Source organism: Colius striatus, chromosome 3 (assembly GCF_028858725.1).
Source record: "Colius striatus isolate bColStr4 chromosome 3, bColStr4.1.hap1, whole genome shotgun sequence".
Taxonomy (NCBI): domain Eukaryota; kingdom Metazoa; phylum Chordata; class Aves; order Coliiformes; family Coliidae; genus Colius; species Colius striatus.
In genome coordinates, this window is record NC_084761.1 from 83563911 (window position 1) to 83588753 (window position 24843).

The 24843-nt window shown below is 41.2% G+C and overlaps 1 protein-coding gene across 2 annotated transcripts in view; it reads left to right on the plus strand.

The window, feature by feature from the left end:
• The first annotated feature begins 1744 nt into the window (after positions 1-1744).
• Positions 1745-24843, plus strand: part of FBXL5 (F-box and leucine rich repeat protein 5) — a 39892-nt gene continuing 16793 nt past the window's right edge. The window contains exons 1-5 of one of the 2 annotated variants that reach the window (XM_061991812.1): positions 1745-1882; positions 17684-17899; positions 20672-20767; positions 21563-21746; positions 23982-24164. In XM_061991812.1, coding sequence (XP_061847796.1) covers positions 1757-1882; positions 17684-17899; positions 20672-20767; positions 21563-21746; positions 23982-24164 — 805 coding nt within the window. In that variant the 5' untranslated portion in view covers positions 1745-1756. Of the gene's footprint in view, positions 1883-17683; positions 17900-20671; positions 20768-21399; positions 21490-21562; positions 21747-23981; positions 24165-24843 lie in introns of those variants that run through there. The other variant, XM_061991813.1, reaches the window with a different exon arrangement.

A 24843-nucleotide genomic window follows, 5' to 3' on the forward strand; every position in this document is an offset into this window, starting at 1 on the left:
TTGCCCATCTCTCCTAGAAGGGGATATTGCCCATCAAGCAGAATCTGCAAAATTGGCAGCATACCTACTCTACAGGTACTCCAGTTCAGAAACTGAATATTAACTCAAATGACCATGAAACTCAGCATACGTTGATATATTCTGAAGCCCTGGAAGACAAGTAATGGACATGTTCTCTCTTGTTATTTGGATCAGATGGGAGTGGTAACTTCCAGCAGAAGGAAGATGTAACAAGTGGGAACATTAATCCCCTATTATTACTCAGGCATGAATTTCTGTCAGAAGAACCTGATTCTGTACAACTTCATGCTTTAGGCCTTGAAATATGACCCAGGAACTGCTCATATTAACAAGTTCCTCTGCAAGCAGTGAACTTTACCAAACACTGTCTCTTGAGGGTTTGTCTACAGCAGCAACCCAAGGTCTCATCCACTCTGCTGTATGCTGTGATACACTCTGTACAAGAAATGCACAAGCCCAAAGCCAGAGTTGTGCTTACTTGTCAACCAGAAAAATACATCCAGGCTTTGCCTTCCTTCTCTCACATGTTATTGCTTTTTTTCACCAAAGCTGTATGAATTTAACCTTCCAAGATTCGTATATATTTGAAAACATGACTAAATAGGCCAGGATGTTCAAAAGTCCTTGGAGGTGGAAAGGATGAATAGAAAAGGAAACACCCAACTCTGCAATTGCTTAAGCCTAATTTCCTTAGATAAAGAGATAAAAGGATTATTGTGCACAGCGTGATCAAGATAACCCTCATCACATGATCTCTCCCTCTCAATTCACTATCTGCTGCTTTTACCAGCAATAATTTCACAGTTTACTTACAAGTATTGCTCCATTGAGGAATACTGGACTAAAAATTTGTGTGCCTTTGTTCAAAATATTTGAATCTGTTCACACTTAAATGGTTACATCTACTAATTAGCTAACCTTTAAATTATTTAATGTCTGCAACTGATTTTGTGCAGTAATAATTTTCAGTCAGAAGGGTCTGCTGCATTTTTGGTGTTTTGCAATGCATTTTTGGGACATTTAATACACATTTGTCAAACTGATGCGTAATCTCAGCTCTGCTGAGTCTTCTTGCTTTATCGGGAAAGTTGCACGGGTGGAATAAAAGAAAAGGCTGGTGTTCCCTCTCCTTCTGCCCTGGACATTAAGCAAATGCAGTGTTTTAACTCTTTATCTGGCAACAACAAAAGTTGTGCGCAAACTCCCCGCTGCAGCCCAGTCTGGGACACATCACACGTCATCCCTCTCCAACACCGATTTATCTGCAGGCAAGCTCTCTGTTCTTCACTTGATGTCATTTCAGCTTATTTGTGTGAAGCGACTGTTCTTTACTTCGTGCAAACACACGATGCCATTTTAAATTACTTCCGATTTAATTAAAAGCACAAAACCTGCTGTGCCCTGGCGACCCTGAGACCCGGCACCACGGGGCAGCGCCCGTGCCCTCAGCGCAGCGCGGGTGCCGATGCCGGCGCCTGCGCCACGACCGCTCCGCAGCTCCGGCCAGCCCGTTCCCGCCACACATTTTGGGGGGATGAAGCCCAGGTACTGCCCACAGCGCACGCCGGCCATGCCCCCCACACCCCGGCTGCTGCTAGCGGGAACGGGTATGTGTGTGTGGGGGGAGATTGCCCAATGCGCATGCGCGCGGCGGCGCTGGCGGGGGTGGCCATGGTCACGTGGTACCGGGGCCGGCGGGGCGCGCTCGGCGGCGCGCCGCGCATGCGCGAGGCGGATGTTGCCGCCGCCGTTAGCGCCGGGGCTCTATGGGGACAACATGGCTCCTTTCCCCGAGGAGGTGGATGTCTTCTCGGCTCCGCACTGGCGGATGAAGCAGCTCGTGGGGCTCTACTGCGACAAGGTAACGGAAGGGGACGGCCTCTGCCGCGCTCCCCTGAGGCGGGGAGGAGAGTTTTCGGAGTGCGCAGCTGTCAGTGCCGCACCGCCCCGGCCCCGGCCCCGCCGGTAACTTCTCGCCGCCGCTGCGGCGGGGGCTCCCGGGCGCTCCGGCCCATCGATTCGAGGGCAGCTGGGCTGTTGGTGCTGCCTTCCCCGCCACGCCCCACGTCCCGCTCTACACCTTCGGAGCGGGGCTAGGGCTCTTTGCGCCGACCTCCGGCGGAGTGTCCCGCGCCCGTCAGCGCCTCGCGGAGCCGTGGGAAGGGAGGCTCCGGCCCTCAGGCCCCTGAACTGCCACCCTGGGGCCCTGTAGTGGGATAGCCGGGAGCAGCCGTCCCCGTTACGACTTGGGGCTGCGAGTGGGTGTCCTTGGGCCTCGGAGGGACCGTAGCTCTGAGGGGAGGCAGGCAGCTACCCCCGCCTCTTTTTGTTAGTTAACTGGTGTCGTGCCCAGTGCTCAAGAACAAGCTGCAGGCGGCTGCGTTTGTGTTTAATTAGTGAGTAGCTTAAACGATACTCTAGGTAGGTTTTTCTACTTTAAATAGGTATAATTTTACGTGCGGACAAAAAGTAATCTTTATTCTTCCATCAGAGTAGTTGGTAACCGAGGCTGATGTGTTACCTGAAAGGCAAACTTTGCTACAGCAGCCTTGAGTGTAATGTAAGGGTTTCAGGCCAGTACTTAGAAGCAAGCACTATACTGAACGAGGTACTGCTTCCCACCTCTGGGCATAAATGTCTGTGTGGAGAAGCAGATTGGCCAACTGATCTTTAAAAGGAAAGTGAGTTTACATGAGAGACTGTAATAGCTTGCTGCTGCCAACAAGATGGGGAAGGGTCTTGCTTCTTTCCCATGTTTTCTGCATACCACCTTGTCCTGCTCTGGGGCTCACCAGATCCCTTCGTGTGAGCTAATCGGGAAAAGAAAATGTGAATTATTTTTTGCTAGGTTAGCAAAGCAAACAGGCTGAGTAGAGAGCCTAGGGGAGGGAGAAGGTGAAAACTGGTGTAATTTCACTTTGCCTTTTATCGTTTAGTATGTTTGCTGTTTATTTCTAATCTATGGCAACAGAAAATTTGTGCCCTCCTAGCAGAGTGGAGCTTACATGAAGGGAATCAAACACCTGAGACTGTTCTGCCCTGGCCCTCTACAGCAGTATTAGCATCTTGTTGACAGCAGATTAACAGGTTTTATTCGAACCTTTAGATACCATAGTCATTTGGATTTTCTTCCTAGAGTGGCATTTCTGTCACTTCTCTTGAGCCTCCCACAAAGTTTTGACCAAATTTACTGTGACATGATAAAAGTAAAACCAGTCGGTCAGGAGTGACTGGTTTTCCTAAATAGTGTCAAACTTGACTAAAACTAACTCTTTGCTTTGATCATAATCTCTCATTTTCAAAAAAATGTTTATGCAGTTTGCTTGCTTCCTTTCTCTTTGAAGAAGTACAAGCATGAATGAACAGCACTCTTTAAAAAAAGCATTCTATCTTGCATTCTTTAACCCTTTTCCAGAACTTGGAGACTGTGCCTAACCTGTAACCTTTGTGTTAAAGTAACACTTAGTTCTGCATCACAAAAAATTCTCTGAACTGTGTTTGGCTTTCCTGTGTGTGATTGAGGTGCTGTAATTAGATAAGACTGCAGTTCTGCTTACATGGCAATTATAATCTCTAAAGCCTTGTGCTCTTTATAAATTTAGTTCATCCTTGAGGGGTCTTTAATTTTATGAGTTACTTGTTACCTGCTGTTCCTCATGTTCTCTGTACACTGTAATAAGCTCACTGTCTGTAGCAGCTGAATTTACTGAATTCCACCAAATGTGTGCATCTGTGCTTGGCTTTTCAGGGGAACAACAGTAATGTTACTGATGAGTAGAGTATACAGGTACTTTAGAACGGAGAGACACAGTTTATTTTGTTCTTCCAGAACTTGATGTGAGACAGAAAAATGAATCAGACATTTAAGATGTTTGTTTGGTGCATTAGGAAAGTTATCTCACTTTTAAAATTGTTGTTAGCAGAGATTTCACCGTATGCTTCATTCTTAAGTGGGATTTTTACCTGACTTATACACAGTGCTCTGGACTTGGATAATAACTAAAGTACTGTGTAGTCAAAAAACCTACATAGTTAACAAATCTATTGCTACTCAAGTGGTAAAGTAGATTAAGTCCTCAGAGGATGTACCCCCTCATAGATAGTGGAGTGCTACAGCAAGCAGTCTTCATAAAGTTAAAATGCTTTTCCTAATGCCTGATGTCATCTTTGCAACAAATAGAGCAGATTCTGTTTTCCTCGCTCTAGTGAGCTGTTCTTTGTTTGGAGATAGATCTTGTGCTGATTTGCAAACTCTAGCCATAGCTGTCCCCTTCATTTGGTTATCTCTTTTCTAGCCTAAGCAAACTGATTCTTTCTACTTCATCACATGGGTCACACTTTCTATACCTCATCCTACTTGTTGCTTTTCTAGGCTGCCAGTCTTTGATGGTTTAAGCTGACTGCTGCTAGTATGCCTGTGTGCCATTCTTGCTTCCATCAGCATTTGAAGGGACTCACAAAGGCTCTAAGCTGACAGAAAACATTTTATTTTTTTTCTTAAATGAGTTAGTTTGTCTGATGATCTAGTGCTGCCAGCAAGCACTGGTCAGATGAGTACTGAAGCTAATATGAGGCAGAGCATGGGACCACGACAGCCAGCAACTAGATTGGCTTAAGCTGCTGTGAAACCTCAGTCAAATTGTCTCTTTTCCTGAAACCTGTTTTGTGAAATGGGACACTGTGTTGAGGAGAGCAGATGTGTTTTGAATGAGTTATCCTGTAGAAGTGTGCCCTCATCCCAATCCTCATGTTGATGTCCACTGGAGACCATTTCCATTGTCGCATATGATTTTGTGTTTCATCCACTCGAGAACTGGACTTTCTGGGCACCCCAGCTCAGAGGGACAGGGAACTTCTGGAGAGAATCCAGCGCAGGGCCACCAAAATGATCAGGGGACTGGAACATCTTTCCTATGACCAAAGGCAATGGGAACTGGGGATGTTTAGCCTAGAGAAGACTAAGGAGGGATCTCAATAACAAAGTATTTAAAAGATGTAAGTCAAGAGGAAGGGGAAGCTTTTTTTTGTTGTTGTTGCCTTCAGTGGCAGAATAAGGGGTAACAGGCATAAGCTGGAACACAAGAAGTTCCATTTAAACATAAGAAAGAACTTCTTTACTGTGAGGGTGAGGGAGCCCTGGCACAGACTGCCCAGGGAGGTTGGGGAGTTTTGTTCTCTGGAGGTTTTTAGAACCCACCTGAACGTGTTCCTATGTGACCTGATCTAGGTGGACCTTCTTTAGCAGGGGAGTTATACTAGATGATCTCTAGAGATCCCTTCCAACCCTTATCATTCTGTGATGCCATGAACATGCCACTCGTGTATTACCAGCTTTCCTGCATTCCCAGCCATGGCCAAAAGTATCCTATCTGTTGTGAGGCAGCACAGATTTCAACTGATGATGTATTGAAAACATTGTGGACTACAGCTCCAGAGCACTCTTTGCACGTTCTTGAGCTACCCTGCGATTTCTTTTAGACTCTATTAGTTTGCTGTAAAGCAATGTGTAATATATATTGTCTTCCTCTTATGCAGTTTTGTTATCTTAAGAGAAGGAAATCAGATCCCCTTTTTTTTTTTCTAAGGAAATCTGTGCTGACCAATTTGTTAGCTCATTAGAGTCAAGATCAGGGCTCCTCAAGTAGCAAACTCCCATCGAGATATATACTGTATTTAAATTTTGTCTGGGCAGACACAAGATACCTGGTATTGCTGTATGGGATTTTAAACTTCCTGCTGTCTTGTGGAGTTACTGTAGCTGAAGAATGTGTATTCAAATCCATGTTATAGATGCAAATTTAGTCTAATTTAGGAGAAGGAATGGGAAAAAACAGTCCTGCTCTAAATGCTGTAATGCAGTTACTAGTGGTAGACGATTTGTTCTCATATCTATCTTTCTGCCTCTCAAAAAAAACTTGAGATTTCATACTGTGACTGAATGGTGTTAACCTGAAAGAGTTAACCGTCAACGACACCCTCTGTGCTTGTCTGGCCCCTTGATGAGCAGCTAGTTAATCTAGTGCACTGAAACAAAAGGTGATTCAGTAAAACTGTCTCACTAAGAGGTCAAACAAGCTCCAGAACCAGGCTGATAGTATGGGAGGAGGGAACAGCACTAACCATTGCAGAAGTAAATGGCTGCTTTAATAGCTCAGCTTTGTTGTGAAACCTTTGGGTGTTTATTGGAAACATTTAAGGTCCTCCTGCTTGCCTGACTTCAGTCTTCTGCGATCTCACCTTTCAACAAAATATCTCTGCAGTTATTTCACATGATTCAATAATTACTTTGGCTAGTTCTTCCAGGAAATGTGGATCAATTTTGTCATGTTCTGCAGACTTGAATGCACCCAACTTGTATAAATATTTAACTAGTATTTTACTTTTCTAGCCTACACTTTCTGACTACTTGTTAAAAATTAATTGCCCTAAATATTTTGCTAATTAATTTTCTTATGAAGATTTGAACAAAGAAGACATTTAATTTTGCTGATCATCTCTGCCTTTCATGTTAAATAGATGAGTTAATGTATCCTAATTCCTCTTTTATCTAAGTATACGTAGATAAATTTTTTCGAGTTTTCTGTCCTCTTCCCTCCTTGTTTGAACTCTAATGCTGTTCTGTTCTTCTTACTTGCAGTGGTAAGTTCTTGGCTATTTTGTAGGATCCTTTTCAAAACTTCCATATAGCCAAATAGATCCTCTCCTGATAACTTAATTTCTCTCTAACCTTTGTGTCTATTTCAATAGCCTTTTATTGCTCTTCAGTTGTTTCTCCTCTTTTCAAGCTCTGGCCTCTGATTATGAAAATAAATTGTTTTCTTGTGTTAAATTTATGATGTTCCTACAATAAGAGTATTGCAGTTGAACCGTTTTAGGAGTGAATGAAGTTGAACTGATGTTGTAAAGCATTGGGCAGGTAGTTACAGGACCACCTTATGAATACATTTTTTGTGGCAGCACGGGGGGGGGGGGGGGGGGGGGGGGGGGCGTTGTGGTAGGGCTGAAATCTGAAAGACTAACCAGGCTATCAGCATTCTGACTTTCTATTTCAAAGTCAAGTATATTTGTGCTTGATGCCCTTAAGAACAGAATATGAGTGTTTAAGGAAGATAAATCCCTTTTTGTTTCTAGTTAATACATATTGGTAAGACTTTCATTCTACGTTTGAAATCCCTTTTCAATATTTTGGTACACTGCCGTCAGTTTTCTACTACTGCTTCAAATATGTGTGTGTTGATTTAGAAATTCATAGTATTTCATTATTACCAATGAACATTCTGTAGCATTGTGCACTTGCCTTTGCCTATGTTTAGAATGAATAAACAGCTATTTAGGATACTTAGAGTTAATAAATCTACAAAGGATGGGCTACACTGCAGGCAGACTATGGGAGGAATTTCCATCCTTCTCAATAGATGGAAATGAAACCTTGTTAACATCCAGAGATAGGTGAGCAATTTACTGTCCATGCTTTTGGCTGTTTCCTCAGAGATTCTACCACTTGTCCTTCCATCTTAGCTTCTGGATGCTGAACTTCTTGCTTCAGTAACTTCGTGCTATACCTATTGGGAAATGACAGCATTGAATTAATTTTTCATGCAGAAGAATATTCTGGAGGTGAATCTGGAAATGACAGTGGGTTTTATATATCTGCATTTTAAAGCAAATGCATTAAAAATGCCAAAGGAAGTCTGAAATGGGGAACAACAGTGATAAAACACTTTTTGTGCTTAAATGAGGCTCTTCAGACCTGCACAGCAATTTCTCACCTTTTTTTCAGGTCACTTTCAGCTCTTGTTGCAACCCTCTTACCATTTATATATATATATATATATATATATATATAATTTTTTTTTTGTCTAGTGAAAGACCTATTTTTTCTTACGTACTGGATGCTTCACCCTTTTGTCTCTCATTTTTGCATAAGAAAACCCGAGGGTGCTTTCTTATGCCAGACACAGTAGCAGCTTTTTTTTTTTTTTCCCCAAGTAGTTGCTTAGCACCTATTTTTGTCCTTGAATTGTAGGAAATAAAGTGTTCTCTTCACCCTTTCCCTGTTGCTCTGATCTTTTGTCCTGTCTTCCAGCCTGTTCTGGAGAGCAATAATAACCCACCTTTGCCCTTCTCTGCTTTAAGCAACAACAATTTATTCTCTCCTACTCTGTGGCACAAAAAAAAAAAAGATGGCTGCCTTGTAAAAAGCTAGGAAGTGTGTATCAGTGTTTATACAGGGTTTATACAGCTATCTTAGGATGTTCTTTAACTGATTAAATAGAGTATAAGTTGTAATTCTTGAGAGACTTGACTTTCTATTTGTTTTTGCAGTTAGTGCCCACGATGGGTTAAGCTGGAGTGGGGAAATTGCAGTGAGACTGATGCTGAGGGACAAAGGCATTTTTTGGTGATGTTTGTAGTTTGTGAGTTACTGCAGTGGGGGAGTGGAGAGGAGCCTTGAGGCTGCTGTTAATTCAGATATGTCCTGACAGAAGGCCAAAAAGCTACATCTTAACAGGACCTGTCTCTGCAAGGAAACACAGCAAAGAAGTCTTCTTTGGTGTCTGGAACACGTATGAGAGATGGTTTGACACAGATATCTTCGTAACAGCACCACTGCAGATGTTCATCGTGCTCTGATTTAAGGCTTTTGTATTTCATATCCTTACTAGATTTTTCTTCAATTTTTTTGGAGGCTTCATCTCTGCAGACCTGGTGAGACCTGACTCCCTCTGCAGCCTCTGTCTCTTCACCCCTGCTAGACTTATGAAGGAGGCTTAGCTAAATATACCAGTGCTTCTTGAGCTGTACTTTTCTGCTGCTTCCCAAAAGGATCTGAACGCTTGTAGTAGTCGCATCACTGAAAAACTTGGTGCAGTCACTCAATATTTTTACTTCTATCTCTTTGTGAAAAGCCTGTCGTGATCCAAACACTGATCTGCAGGTTTCATTAGACAAAACTGACTGTATATGTAGTGCATGTGAATGACACGAGAGACCTCAATAAAAATGAAAATACAGGTCTTTGTTTCCACCCACACTATTCTCTTAGAGTTGGCATTTATCAGCTTGACCTTAGCCTTTCAAAATACAGAGAGTACAAGATTTTACCTGCTCAGTTGCCTGCACTCTTTGAAAAACAAAATAATTTTTTCTGCCTTGATCTTTGATTTAATATAGCATTTATTGCTTGGGATTTGGTGTTTGTGGATTTTTTTGTTGTTTGATTTTTTTCCTTGAAAGGCTATTTCAACTTTTTTAGACAAGCTGAAAAACAACTGATGAGATTACATAGGAAAAAATAACAGATAGGCATTTGAAAGTTTTGGATTTCTTTTTGAGTTAATGCCAGATCCTATCCTGCCCACCTTTACGTATCATTATTTTGGGTTGACCCACAGCCAAGAAAAGCACGCAGGGTAGAAAACCTGTATTGCTCTTCTGATTTAAGGCTTCATACATCTGAACAGCTGGAGTGTGAAGTAGTTTAGCTAATTCTCTTACTGTTCACCTCGCATACCTCTGCATAAAGAATGAGCCAAGGAGCAGGTGGCACTGAGGACAGTCATCCTTTTTGCTAGGCTATCTCAGCACTATAGTTCTTCCAATATGAACCAAACGTTCTGGATTCCTAAGACGTTACATGTAACTGGGTGTCACTGCAGGCTAGCTGTCTGACTAGAGCAATGACGGAGCGAAAAATGAACCCACTAAGAAGGCACAACTTCTTACTGGTCAGTACACTAAATGGGTTCATCTTGCAGCTGTATAATAGCTATAGAGCGTAATCCAGGGAAGCAGTAGGAATGTATGGCTGGGAGCAGGAGTAAGGCTTCTGCTTCTGGGTGTTTCCTCCTTCATACCTACCCTATAATTTACAGCAGATTAAGTATAACATGAAACCACATGCTCATGGTATTGGCACAGGCACACCTTGTTGTGGTCTTTGTCACTCCATTTTCTTGCTCATAAAACTGAGATAATATCTCTGCAGAGTGCAGATTCCTTTCCTTTTTAGTGCTATTGCCTATGTGAGGTGATAATACCTAAAAATGTAAGAGTGAAAAGTTGCAGCCAACTAGTAATGCTATGCTGCTGCTTTTTTTTTCCCCTGGTGCTATTCACTTCTAAAATTGTTTGGATTTTTTTTTAATAAAAGTGATTTGTCAACTCCATAGTGAAGAATATTTAACTGGTTTTAAGTGAGTTTCAATTCTGAGTTAACTAGTGATAGGGATCTAGTTTGCACTGATCTTCAGGAATACTGTATTTCTCCTCCAGTGGCAATCAACTACTTATATAGGTCTTAGTGAGCACAGTGGTTGCACAAGTAAATCAGAACATATAGGAATCACCTGTCAAAAATTGTAGTTTTTATATAAAAGAAAAATTACCTTCATTTTTGTTTAGATTCCAGATTAAATTTTTAGCAATAATGGTTTTTCAGAAGTTACAGGTGCTGATGGGGGAGAATCACACCATCACAGAATGGTAGGGATTGGAAGGGACCATCTAGTCCTACCCCCCCTGCTAAAGGAGGTCCACCTAGATCAGGTCACACAGGAACGTGTGCAGGCCAGTTTTGAAAACCTCCAGAGAAGGAGACTCCACACCCTCCCTGGGCAGCCTGTGCCAGGACTCCACCCTCTTGTACAATGAAGTTTTTCCTATCTTTAAGTGGAACTTTTTATGTTCCAGCTTCTTTCCATTACACCTTGTTCTGTCACTGGACACTACAGAAAAAAGTGTTGCCTCATCCTCTTGTCATACACCTTTTAAATACTTTTAAGTATTAATTAGATCCCTGTTCAGTCTTATACAGGCTGAAAAGTCCCAGTTCCCACAGCCTTTCCTCATAAGGAAGATGCCCCTGATCATTTTGGTGGCCCTATGCTGGACTCTCCAGAAATTCCCTGTCCCTCTGAGCTGGGGAGGCCAAAACTGGACACAGTGCTGCAGATGAGGCCTCATCAGGGCAGGAGAACTTCCCTTGACCTGCTGGCGACACTTCTCTTGATGTATGGCAGAATGGCATTGGACTTCTTGGCCACAAGGGCACATTGCTGGGTCATGTTCAGTTTATTATCAACCAGCACTTCCAGGTCTCTCTCTGCAGAGCTGCTCTCCAGCAGGTCCATCCCAGCCTGTACTGGTGCATGGGATTGTTCCTTCCCAGATGCAGGACTCTGCACTTGTCCTTGTTGAACCTCATGAGATTCCTCTCTGCCCAACTCTCAAGCCAGTCGAGAACCTGCTGAATGGCAGCACAGCCTTCTGGGGAGTCAGCCAGTCCTCCCAGTTTGGTGTCATCAGCCAGCTTGTTGAGTGTACACTCTGTCCCCTCATCCAGGTTGTTGATGAAAATATTGAACAAGACTGGTCCCAGAACCGATCCCTGTGGAACTCCACTGGCCACAGGCCTCCAACTCGATTCTGTGCCATTGTTCACCACCCTGTGGACTCTGTCATTCAGCCAGCTCTCGATCCACCTCACTGTCCACTCATCCAGGCTACGCTGCCTGAGCTTTCTGATGAGGATGTTACGGGAGACAGTGTCAAAAGCCTTGCTGAAGTCAAGATAGATGACATCCACTGCTCTTCCCTTATCTAGCCAGCCAGTTATGCACTCATAGAAGGCTATCAGGTTGGTCAAGTGAGATTTTCCCTTGGTGAATCCATGTTCACCCTCCCTGATAACCATATTTTCCTTTATGTGTTTAGAGATGACATCCAGGATGTGTTGTTCCATCACCTTTCCAGGGATGGAAGTGAGACTGACCGGCCTGTAGTTTCCTGTGTTGTCCTTGCTTTTTTGAAAACTGCACTGACATTGGGCTTTCTCCAGTTCTCAGGCACCTCACCAGTTCTCCATGATCATTTGAAAATAACGGAGAGTGGCTTAGTAACATCAGACAGCTCTCTCAGCACTTGTGGGCGCTTTGTTTGAAATCAGATTGTGAATTTGTAGCCACTTTTAACTTCTTTGAGCTTGAGTAAGTATTTAGTTTTAAGTTTGTGAAATCTTTGTGCAGAATAGAAAAACAAGTTTTTGTTCTCTTATTTTCTTTATTTCTCTTTGCTACTTTCTCCTTGCCAGTTAATAGTATTCTTGGATATTTTTATGGAAGAAGCAAACTTTTTCCACTCATTAAATATATTTTTGGCATAGATAATAGGAAATAACTTTCAGTTTGCTCATTATAACTAACATGTCTGGAACATTAATTTTCTTCTTCTAAGAAGACAACTTTCTGTATTGGCACATACGTAAAACACTTCCAGAAACCAAATAAATACTGTGTTTAGATTGGTGGTTTAATTAACACTCTTCGAGTTTTCTTATTTATCTACAACATTGTGGATAAAAATATCTGTGTACCTCTGACAAAGTTTAATGTTTTAATGAAAGCACTAAAGCCACAAAAGATGTAAGAGTTGAATGTAGAGTTAGTTACCTTCAGTTGAATGTCATGAACATGAAACAGTATAAATAGCAGTTACTGTTTATCTTGCCAGTATTGTCACTTGTTCTTGAAGCACAAAAATTAAATAATAGCTTACAGTAAGGAAGGATGTTTGAGGATGTTTGTTCGCTACATTTCTCTTCGTTCATCTTAACTTTGTTAATGGCTCTGTGGAGTTGGGCAGTTGCCTGAAACTCTGCTATATTATTGTCTGCGCTACAGAGATTTTTTTTTTTTCAAGCATAACTCTTCTGTAGTTGCATAATTTGAGATTTAAGAAATTATGTCCATCAGGTGATTTCTTAATTCAGAGTTTTTTTTCTGCAAAGGAAGGTATTGCCTGTTCTTGAACTAATGGCAGAAAAATTGCAAGATCTGCTTCTTAAAATCATAGAATCATTTCAGCTGGAAGAGACCTTTAATATCCTCAAGTCCAGCCTTTGTCCCAGCCCTGTCAACCACTAGATCTTTTCCCTAAGTGCAACATCCATCTGTCTCTTAAACACCTCCAGGGACAGTGACTCCATCACCTTCCTGGGCAGCCCGTTCCAATGCCTGATAACCCTTTCAGTGAAGAAATGCCTCCTCCTATCCAGCCTGAACCTCCCGTAGTGCAATTTGAGGCCATTTTCTCTTGTTCTGTTGTGTGTGACTAGGGAGAACAGACCGACTCCTGCCTCGCTGGTTGTCGACCAACACTGCCAGGTCCCTCTCTGCCTGGCAGGTTTCCAGCCACTCCTCCCCAAGCCAGTAGCGCTGCTGGGGGTTGCTGTGGCCCAAGTGCAGGACCCAGCCCTTGGCCTTATTGAAGCTCATGGCATTGGCCTTGGCCCAGCCATCTAGCCTGTCTAGATCTCTCTGTAAAGCTTCCCTGCCCTGAAGCAGATCGACACGTTCACCCAGCTTGGTGTCATCTGTAAACTTACTAAGGGTGCACTCGATCCCTTAATCTAGAATAAAGACGTTAAACAGGAGTGGCCCCAGTACTGAGCCCTCGGGGGACACCACTAGTGACCGGCCACCAACTGGATTTAAGTCCATTAACCATGACTCTTTGGACTAGACCATCTAACCATTTTTTCACCCAGGAAAGTGTGTGCCCATCCAAGCCAAGAACAGACAATTTCCCTAAGACAATGCTGTGGGAAACAGTGTCAAATGCCTCACTAAAGTCAAGGTAGACAACATCCACAGCCTTTCCTTCATTCAACAAGAGTCACCCTGTTATAGAAGGAGATCAGGTTTGTTAAACAGGACTTGCCCTTCATAAACCCATGCTGACTGTGCCTGGTCATCTGGTTGTCCTGCACGTGCTTCATAATAGAACTTAGGATGATCATTCCATCAGCTTCCCAGGCTCTGAAGTCAAACTGACAGGCCTGTAATCGTCCTTCCATCCCTTCTTAATAATCTTAATGCTAGTTAACACGTTGCTTTCAACACTGATGAAAAATGAGTATTTCTGCTTTTTATTTCAGTCTTGATTTTGAATATTGTCTGCTGCAACTCCCTTAATTTGAACAATAAAGTACAAAGAACTTCAGAACAGCACAGCAGTCCTTGTCATGCTGTTACTTGGAATAGATTTGATACATTTTGTCACCTCATGCTCTAATTCACTGCTGGCCCCTAGATTATTGATGTGTCTTCCCAAGCTTACATGAAGTAAGAAACCACCCCAACATATTAACTGGGTTTTTTTTGTTTGTTTTTTCTTAAATAAGGGTTTAATACTGAATTTCACAGCTCCTGGCTGCTTCTAAAGTATTGCATCAGCCAAAAGCCTCTGGAGTATTTCAGACTGAATTTGCAATGCAACTTTTGTTTAGCCTGTTGCTCATGCTTTTTGGTTTTTATTAATTCTTAAATTTCTTGAGGCTTCAGGAAGCACCAGGACTGTTTCTGTTGTGGTACTGCTCCTCAATTAGAGTTTACATTCCAAACACACAGAGAGTTTTGCTGTAACTTACAATTGTTTAAATGTAATGTCCTCAAAAGTCCAGAAATCTCCCAGGTATCTCTTAACTGATTGTCACAGCTACAGGTGTTTAGTGTGGTGTGTTTTGAACCTGCTTGGGGATCACACATGCACCCTGCTTTGTATATTTTTGATCAGTCAGCAAGTACCTTTTAATACAATCCATTTCCTCCCCCTTCCATTCTCCTGGTTTTCTCTGCCCCAGTTCTGGGGCGGCTGAGGTTTTCTTTTTTGCACTGCTGAACTCCTGCACTAGTTTTCCTTGTGTAGAGCATGTGAGAAGTGGACCTGGGAATGGAGCAGCTGCTGTCTTGGTCCCCTGTCATAAGACTTCATTGGTGCTGGTAATGAAATTACAGATCTGACTGAGTGACTTTGTTGCTAGGCTACCTGTCCTCAAAAAGGCCAGTTTTTCTCAGTTTTGGCTGACCTTTTTAATGTACTAATTTCTGATTCAAGTACAGTCATTAAACTTCAATATCCTCTCTGTAATTCCTAATCTCTTGGATATCTGCTGGAAGCCTCAATAGCTGAGGTGAATATGGATGTGTTTCATGTAACAGTGGCTTCTGTAACAATACATTTGTGGCGGGAATTCTGAAATTGCATGCACAAAAGGGTTTTTTTATTTGTGGGTTACAGGTAGGTGCAACAGAAAGTTTTGAGTCCTGAAAAGAGGAGTCAGGAGGATGAGAAGACGATATTTTGTATCAAAACTAATTTTGTAACTTTAAAAAAAAGCCCAACAGCAAAATTCAGTAGTTCTGTCTAACTTTCCTGTTGCACACTACAGCCTTGTTTACTTTTTTACATCAATCGAAGTGCCAGGCATTTTGGGGGAAAGGGTCTTTGGGGACCAACTTCAGGTATTGTGGATCCTTACAGATAGAATGAACAATTTTGAGACAGTCCTTAGTGAAGATAAATGCTACATTAGAAACTGAACTTCACCATGATTGAATCACAAATGGCCAGAGAAGTAAGGAGGCTATTCTGAAGAAGTATTTCTGCACTCATCTCCTGCATTTGTTCACGCTTACGCTTTTCAGTGTGAAAAGTGTCTAGCCTTTAGTTTCTTCCAGTACCATGCTCTCTGTATATTGCATTCTCTGAGCTTAGCTTAGGATAAAAATGATCCTTGGAGCCAAGATCTTTCCTGTTTGAGATATGTATGTAACAATGCATGCCTCAGATCCTGACACAGTGCATCACAAACATATGGATTTTTTTTCTGACCTGTCAGTAGTTGGTTTAAAAGATACTGGGGGGAAAAAAAACCCTTAATTCTTAACTTTGCCTGATTTTCTAGCTCTGCTGAAGCTAAGAAAATTTGTTTTCTTGTAATGGCAGTCATTTTGCTCATATGTCCAGCATGTAAGGTACAGTGCGCACAACTGGCTTGGAGTTGCGTAAGTACCTGGCAGACATCCAGTGTGTTTCATTGCATTGCTAGTGGTTGCCGGGAAGTGGCAATGCAGTGTCAGAATGAATAAGTACATACGGGTCTTTTTAAATGATAAAAGTTTTAGATATCTCAGTTTCTGTTTGTTTTTGATGTACGCAAATATTACAGATGAACATACATCACAGGTTTCTCTTCCTAGTAAAGCCTTTAAATTCCAGAATCTTTGTAAACTAAACCACTTGTGACTATTTCCACTGGCTTCTTTTCTTAATTAAATTATAGTATTTTTATTTTTAGAATGCCTGCTCTTGCACACTGCTGTAGGCCATGGTTCTTGAAGCTGCACGTGAAACAAAACTTAGGAACGGAAATAAATACTGTTTGTCTATGTTCACCAGGAAAATGCAGTTTTAAAACTTATTGTTGCTAATGGTGACTGTATATATGTAAAAATGGTGCAACTGAGCTACTTAGAATGTGCTGTCTTAATTTCTTGGTCTGTTGGAAACCTTTTTGAACAGCTAGTATCATTTGTATTCACTTGATAGAACTCAGCATTCTATGTGGATAATACATCCCTAAAGGTAGGCTCGGGAGCCTGGCATAGTGGCTTCTTAGAATGAACTAAAATGTAGGTCTGGGAAAGTGGCTAAGCCTTTCCTGCCTGCTTGACTGAAGAGATTGCATAGGTTTCAGCCAGGAAATCTTTCTGCATTTGTTTATCTTGGTGTTTCACAAGGTTGGTTTATGTTGCTTAAATACAACTTTGATTTTAATAGCTTCTTACAGCTAATGCTAGAACCATATTGCTCTCTCAAGGACGATCTTACTTTGATATCATAGTACTTTCCTGTTTTCTTGAGCTCTGCCTATTCATGTGGGATGAGGCAGTTGCCTTCAGAACTCCTCTGATTGGATGTAACATGCTTCTTTTAAGGTGTGCATTGTTGCATATATTATGCTTTGTTAAACTAGTGTATTTATAGTTAGTTCTTTGAAATATTTCTAAAATCCATAGCTCTATTTGTTTTTTTCTTGAGAGCCTGTAATGGGAAATGCAGTTACGTAGTTATCACTGGAAATGGGAGAACTGTGCCATTAAATCCCTTAGTTTACTTAAACCTCATTCACAAAGCACAGCACTGAAGTAAAACTGCTCTGTTAAGTTAGTTTGGGGAGCTGACAGAATCCGAGCGTGAATGGCTGTTTCAGTGAGCTGTGAGAGCAGACGTCTACGTGAAATGACCATGCATAATGACTTTTTGAAAGTTTTAAAACAAGTTTGAGGGGTTTATACAGAAATTGTGTCAGTTCCTGTTACAAATAAAAATTAAAGGGCGAGTCAGTGATGGAAGTTAAAACAACTGTGAAGTTTGTTAGTCATTTCAAAACTGATATTAATAGGGATATTATACGAATGTTTGTTAATCTGTAATATTCAAGTGCCAAAATTAATTCTGCCCACTTCTGGAAGAAGTTTTATTAAATTATATTTGAATGCATCAGATAAATTATGGGAAAGTTACTATTCAAATAGAAGACTGGTTTGTGTATTCCTGTCTATGCACTTGGATCTTTGATTTTTAGCTCTTGTGCATGAAGATTGAAATTAAGAGCATTCATTACTCTAATTCTTTATATCTTTGAAACAAGTTCCTCAGATTGCAAATTCAATTTTAATTTCTGCTAGTTTTCTGTATAAAACTGAAGGTTTTGGCTCTTACATTGCAAGTAATTGAAACAACAAGTAACCAGAGCTGATATCTGTTCTAAGAATTTAACTTGACCTTTATTTTTTTAATGAACTTTTCTTTCTTCTAGCTTTCCAAGACCAACTTCTCCAACAACAATGATTTTCGGGCTCTTCTGCAATCTCTTTATGCCACGTTCAAGGAATTTAAAATGCATGAGCAGATTGAAAATGAGTGTATCATTGGTTTACTTCAGCAACGTAGCCGGACAGTGTACAATGTCCACTCGGACAACAAACTCTCAGAGATGCTTAGCCTCTTTGAGAAAGGGTTAAAGAATGTAAAGGTAAGTAGACTATAGGAAGGACTTGTGTACGAAGGAAAATGTGCAGTGATTACCTATTAGTTTGCCTCAACTTTTGTTAATGCTTTCTACAAATAGACTAAGGAGGAAGAAGAAATGTTTGTGCTTTCTTGATACAGTAATGAAAACTTTGCAGTCCAAAACACAAATGATTTTGCCATTCATCAGAGTCACTGAATTTCCAGCAGTGCATAATTGGAGGTGTTTTGAAAAGACAAAGTGGAAGTTTCGAATATGAAGACTGCTCTGCTAATTGATCAAAATAGAATGTTTTTTATTAATTTGTTAGGAAACTCTGAGTGTCTTTTTTTTTTGTGGCACATAGCACTGTTGTATTGTCACAAATGCAGATGATTGTGGGACTTTAAAAGAGGGGGGAAAAAAAACCCATTGTTTTCCTCTAGTGGTGAGTCATGTCTCCTTCCAGTAATTTGTTGCTCAGTAATGCTGTTAATGTTCCAGCCCTCAAGAAACTCTAAATGTTATTTCTCCAGCTGGCTTTTTCTTGACTTAAAGTTGTTAAATTCTACTCCAGTAGAACCTGACTTGAATTCTGCTGTGTCTTCGTGGTATCAAATTGATTCGCCCTTCCTGCACTCTTGAGAACTGTAGTCTCCAGTAATAATTTGAAAAGCCATATTCCATCTCTAATATACGTGGCTATGTTTTCAGTAAACAAAATAATATACAGTTGATTCATTCCATTTTACTATGTAAGATTGTTTTTTGACAGAATTTTCAGGGAATCCTGCAAATATATTTTTTCTCTGTGCATATAAAACCTTAAAATTGTGTCTTGTTTCCATTAATGAATTGGAAAATTAAGGAAGGGGAAGGAGAGGGGAAACTTAATATTTAGCCTTGAGATATATCTTATCTGATAGGATGGTAGTATCACAAGTGTGGAAGACCAGACTTCTGTAGCTCTCTTTAGATCACAGAATCATTTTGGTTGGAAAAGAACTTTAAGAGTGAATCCAACCACTAACCTCACACTGCCAAGCCCATCACTAAACCATGTCCCTTAGCACCTCATCTATGCCTCTTTTAAATACCTCCAGAGATGGTGACTCTACCACCTCCCTGAGCAGCCTGTGCCAGTGTCTACAACTCTCTCAGTGAAGAAGTTCTTCCCAATATCTGATCTAAAACTTCTCTGGCACAACTTGAGCCCATTTCCTCTTGTCATGTCAATTGGGAGAAGAGACTGAGCCCCACCTCGCTACAGCCTCCTTTTAGGTAGCTGTAGAGAGTGATCATGTCTCCCCTCAGCCTCCTCTTCTCCAGGCTAAACATCCCCAGCTCCCTCAGCTGCTCCTCATCAGACTTGTTCTCCAGACCCTTCACCAGCTTCCTTGCCCATCTCTGGACATGCTCCAGCACCTCAATGTCCTTCTTGTAGTGCAGGGCCCAGAACTGGACACGGTATTCAAGGCATGGCCTCACCAGCACCAAGTACAGGGGGACAATCACTTCCCTGGTCCTGTTGGTCACACTGTTTCTGATACAAGTCAGGATGCCATTGGCCTCCTTGGCCACCTGGGCCCACTGCTGGCTCATGTTCAGCTGACTGTTGATTAATAACCCCAGGTCCTCTTCTACCTGGCAGCTTTCCAGCCACTCTGCCCCAAGCCTGTAGCGTTGCCTGGGGTTGTTGTGGCACAAGTGCAGGACCTGGCGCTTGGCCTTGTTGAACCTCATACAATTGGCCTCAGCCCATCACTCCAGTCTGTCCACGTCCCTCTGAAGGGCCTTCCTGGCCTCAAGCAGGTCTGCACTCCCACCCAGCTTGGTCTCATCAGCAAATTTACTGAGGATGCACTCAAGCCCCTCATCCAGATCATGGATAAAGACATTAAGCAGAACAGGCCCCAGCACTGGTCCCTGGAGAACACCAATGGTGACTAGCCACCATCTGAATTTACCTCCGTTTCCCCACCACTCTCTGGGCCCAGCCATCCAGACAGTTTTCCACCCAACACGATAACTTTCACTTCTATGGAGTGTATGGTTAGTTTAAATTAAAGTAGTAGCTTTTTTTTTTTTCCTGTAATAGGGTTTCTTGATGTTGTGGAAGTTTGAAAAACTTACATCATTTACTGTAAGAGCTCTGAGGAACTTCAGCATGTTGCAATTACTGTTCAGCTTTCAGAACAAGCTTCTTGTTACTGGCACAGAGAACAAACTAACACATTGGTAGATGAAGTTGTTCTAACTTTAACATTTACAAGTAATTTTCATCTTTATTTGTTCCATTTCCAAAGTAAATACCTATAGAGCATGTTGACTACAAATTCTGATTATAATTTGGAAGCTAGTATTGTAGAATAACTAATGGAAAATGTATGCAGTTAAAAGGTGTAGACCTGCTGTATCCTAGAATAATTCTTATGCCAAACATGCAAATACGTAGATCAGTCTGAAACTGCTTTGAACTTTGGGTGCGAGTGTGGATTGTCAGACTTCACTCTTTGTTCCAAAGTAAAAATGGGTTTATACAATTTAATATCTGATAATAAAATAAATTGGCTTCAGGCAGGAAGGGAGTACTTTGTTCTGCCCCGTAACAGGCCAGTACAGACTGTCAGCTTGTCATGAAACTTTATAAGTGAACACATTATTACCATGCAGTAAAGCAAACATGCTGCTTGCACAGGGAAGACATAATGGGCTTTACTTAAAAACACTGGTTTATTCAGTCCTTGAATTAAGGGACAAGATTAGCTAATAGTTAAATCTTTACTTTCTTGCCAGAATGAATATGAACAGCTAAACTATGCGAAACAGCTGAAAGAGAGATTGGAAGCCTTTACCAGGGATTTCCTTCCTCATATGAAAGAGGAAGAGGAGGTAGGTAAATATTTTCCTCGGATTCCTTGGAGTTTGGAATGACTGAGTAGTGACAAAGGTCTTGGAGGCCTTATTTTTTCCCTACAATTCTCTGGATTTATTGCTATGCCAGTTTGCATTCAGTACTGTAGCGTTGTTGTTCTATGGCTGCAAAGTGAGACATTCTGCAAAACTGGAGATACTGAAAATTTATGATGAAATTCTAGTCCTTCAAAAAATTGATAACAAAAGTCCACCGGGGCTGGGATTTGTTTACAGTTATTTAAGGAGATTTCTAGAAAAACTTTAAAGGAAGAAGACAAGTCCTGTAAACCAGTGCTTCATGACTCAAACTGACACTCCCAAGCAGCCTCTGACCTATATTTGAAGCATAGACTAGTACTGCCAGTCTGATGATTTATGGGTATCTAAAAACTGGGAAGAATCTTCTGGAGAGAGGAAATCTTCTGACGTCTGTCCTAGAGAAATTTTTTCTGTATGTTTTTCTTCCTTGCCACTTCACCTTCTGTGTGAGTACCTTGATAACTTACATAGTTTAAGCAACTTCAGTCACTTCCCTTTTCTCCTGGGGAAGACAGTTAAACAGCTTGCCTGAGACTAGGCAGCGATCCATTCGCAGGCAGAGGGTTGGAACTCAAAACTTCCATGGTCCTGTCCTTAGCTTCACTTCACGTATGACATGTTTTACTTGGAGAGAATTTGGAACAGGAAGTCCTGTGTTGGTAGGTCTGTGTACCATTATCAACTATTCCCATCAGCACCAAGCTTTTTTTATAACTTTTTCCTTTGCTTTAGGTTTTTCAGCCAATGTTGATGGAATACTTTACTTACGAAGAACTGAAAGATATTAAGAAGAAAGTGATTGCACAACACCGCTCACAGAAGGAGGCTGTGGAATTCAGAGGTCTTAGTAAGTGGAATCAAGCAGAAGAGCTTCAGAAGGTCTTCAAGTATTCTGTGGATGAGAAGGCAGATCAAGGTGAAGCATCTAATTAAAGTTGAAGTAGTTTTTGAACTGCAATTTTTAATCTAAAAAGCCACGCCAGCGATATACCTAAAGTTATGTAGGGGCAGATAAAATAGCTTTTATCAAATGGGAATTTCTTCAAAGCAGTTTTGAAACTTCAGAACTTTACTGTTTGCAACAGGCTTCTTGGCAGTTTGTAGTGTAGACAGTACTTCACTGTTTACCTGTTCTCAACCTTCTTCTCCCTTCCCTCCCATTATATTATTTGAATAATATTTGATCTAATAGAGGCAGAAACGATATTAACTTGCAATTTCATGCTTCCATTGAAACTGTATTTTCTGTTTGCAGACCCTGCATTTAATTCTTGATTTTCAGGAGCACTATGTAAGCTTTTCTGTTTGTGGTTTAATAACACAGAATAGTTACCCAACAGAGATATTTGAAATTAAAAGCAACTTGCCTTCCTCAGCTGCACTACCTAACTTTCCTGGGCCTCTCAGGAATCGGAAAGGACGAAACTGTGTGTGTGGAGGTAATGCAAGGGAATGAACCCATGCAGCGTGTGAGTAGGTCAGATGAAACCTGAGTTCTGAAAACAGCTCTTTATTTGCATTCCTCTGTACCTGCATTTCCTGATGAAACTTAATTATGAATGGATAACTACTAAATTGCACTTCAGGCTTGTTTCACAGCTGTTGAAACAGCTTAAGGTATCTGTTTACAGTTTTCACTCCTCGCTAACAAAGAATAGTTGATGCCCCAAAGAAGGGAAATTAATGTACCGAAACTGTAATAGTGGGGTGTGAGACTGATAAGCAGAGCAAGCCCTCATGAACTGGCTTTGTGGTGTTGAAAAGATGTGATGCTCTCATTATAAAAACTTCAAAAACTACTATGTAATTGTATTTTTTTTGATGAAATTTAACTTCTTTGAACTACTGAACTGGTCATTTTCTGCCCTCCAGGTGAAACCTTCGAGTCTGAACAGATGAATGTGGGAGAACTAGCCTTATGGCATTACTTGCTGTTAAATCTAGCTGGATTAGTGACTTTGGGAGAGTAGCAATTCTGCAATGGTTGGGTTCTAGACTTCAGGGAGGGGGAAGTATATGTCCTGCATCCATTTTTAAAGAACGGAAGACAGTAACACAGCTTGCAGTTCTGTGCAGCTTTCACTACATTTTAGTGTGAAGTTCTCTGTAGTTTACCTGCAGTGACTTGCCAAGTGTACAAATAAATATATTGATTCATCAAGTAGCAATAGATTATCACAGGGTGAAGTTTGCATTATGCTCACTACTGAAGCTTCTTTGCAAAAAAGAAACCTGATGCTTGTCTTTTGTACTTTGTATCCTAACTTTAAAAGTAAATCCCTACCAATTTGTGAAACCTGCTATTTCTGAACAGTTTGAGAAAAGTCAGTGTTTTTTTCACTAGACATTAAAAGTTCTCTGTAAACAACAAAACCCCCACTGGAGCAAAGCATTGAATTTGTTATTCTGTGTAGTTTGCGGCTGTCTTTGTCAATTAAGGGAGAGGTATTGGAGATAGTTCCTACTGCTGTACATTGAAATGTTCATTACCGTGGTTAAATTTTAGTCTCTAATATTTAGTGTTACTTTATAACCTGAATGACTCATTTCCATTCAGAAGTTAAAATTGTCTATACTAGTAGTTAAAGCCAGAAATAAAATAAGAGACATCTGCAAAGAGTTAAGCATGGACTTCTTGCTGTGCCCCAGTCAAGAAGAGGCTGAGCGCTTTCATGAGAGTGGCCCCAGCTGGTAGATGCTGTGTGCTAGTACTGTTTCCTGGGAATGTGGCAAAGCAGGTATATGTATATCATCTGTGACAGAAGGCATTTCTTCAAAGCATTTAATTTTTAGCAAATACTGTGCTCATCTTGCTGTGGTTGAGTGGCAACAGTTTACTTCTGTGTCCAGGGCTTTTTCAGAGCCTTGGGGCAGGCCAGGATTGGAAAAAACAGACCAGTTGAGAAAATGGCAAACAGAAAATTGGGCTGATTTTTTTTGTCTGTTTGTTTTTTGTTGAAGGTGTTATTACAGTGAAAGCTTTTTAAAGCCAAAGGAATACCTATTTTTTTTTCAACATTTTTGCTAAACAATGATTTAAAGTTTTTTCAGATGCTATTTTTTCGTTGCCCTTGTCAAAATGTGAGCTCCACTACTATTATTTAAAGCTGGGAGACTGGACTTCACTTAACACACACTTTCTGTATTTCAGAAACCGAAGTAACAGGGCACAGCACAAATATTACTAATCTTCCTCCTGAAGTAATGCTGACCATTTTCAGTTACCTTAACCCCCAAGAGTTATGTCAGTGTAGTCAAGTAAGCACTGAATGGTCACAGTTGGCTAAAACTGGATCTCTCTGGAAGCATCTTTATCCTGTTCGCTGGGCCAGAGGTAAGTGAAATTTACTTCTTCCTTTGAAAGCATATCAGTTATCAGTAGTTGTGAGTTTGTAGAAGAGAAGGCTTTAGTATAGGCTGTCATGCACATTGAACCTGACAGCTGAGCGTGCTGGAAGAGTGTCCCCTTCTGGCATGGACAGTGCCCTGCAACTAGGTTAAATGTTAAAAGTCCCCCAAACATACTTCTGTCTTGGATAAATTATAAGTTGTTTTTGAGATTCTCTGTTTTGGTTGTAGCTCATGAGTAGTTCTTGTATACAGAGTGTTGATTAGTTTTACTGAGGTGTGTTTGTGTGTATGAATGCCAACAAGTATATTCACCAATATACCATCTTAATTATAGTTTAAGAATCCAAGGGCTTTTGAATTATAAACGCTGCTGTTACACTTCTATGAGTAAAATTTTTATTTCATCAGGTTAGCGGGTAGAAGTAAAACACATAACTGCAGAATGGAAGTTTAAATCAAATGGAGTTCTAACAGAGGGACAGGGAACTTCTGGAGAGAGTACAGCGCAGGGCCACCAAGATGATCAGGGGAATGGAACATCTTCCTTATGAGGAAAGGCTGCAGGAACTGGGGCTGTTTAGTCTGGAGAAGAGGAGACTGGGGGGAGATCTTATTAACATTTATAAATATCTAAAGGGTGGGTGTCAGGAGGTTGGGACATC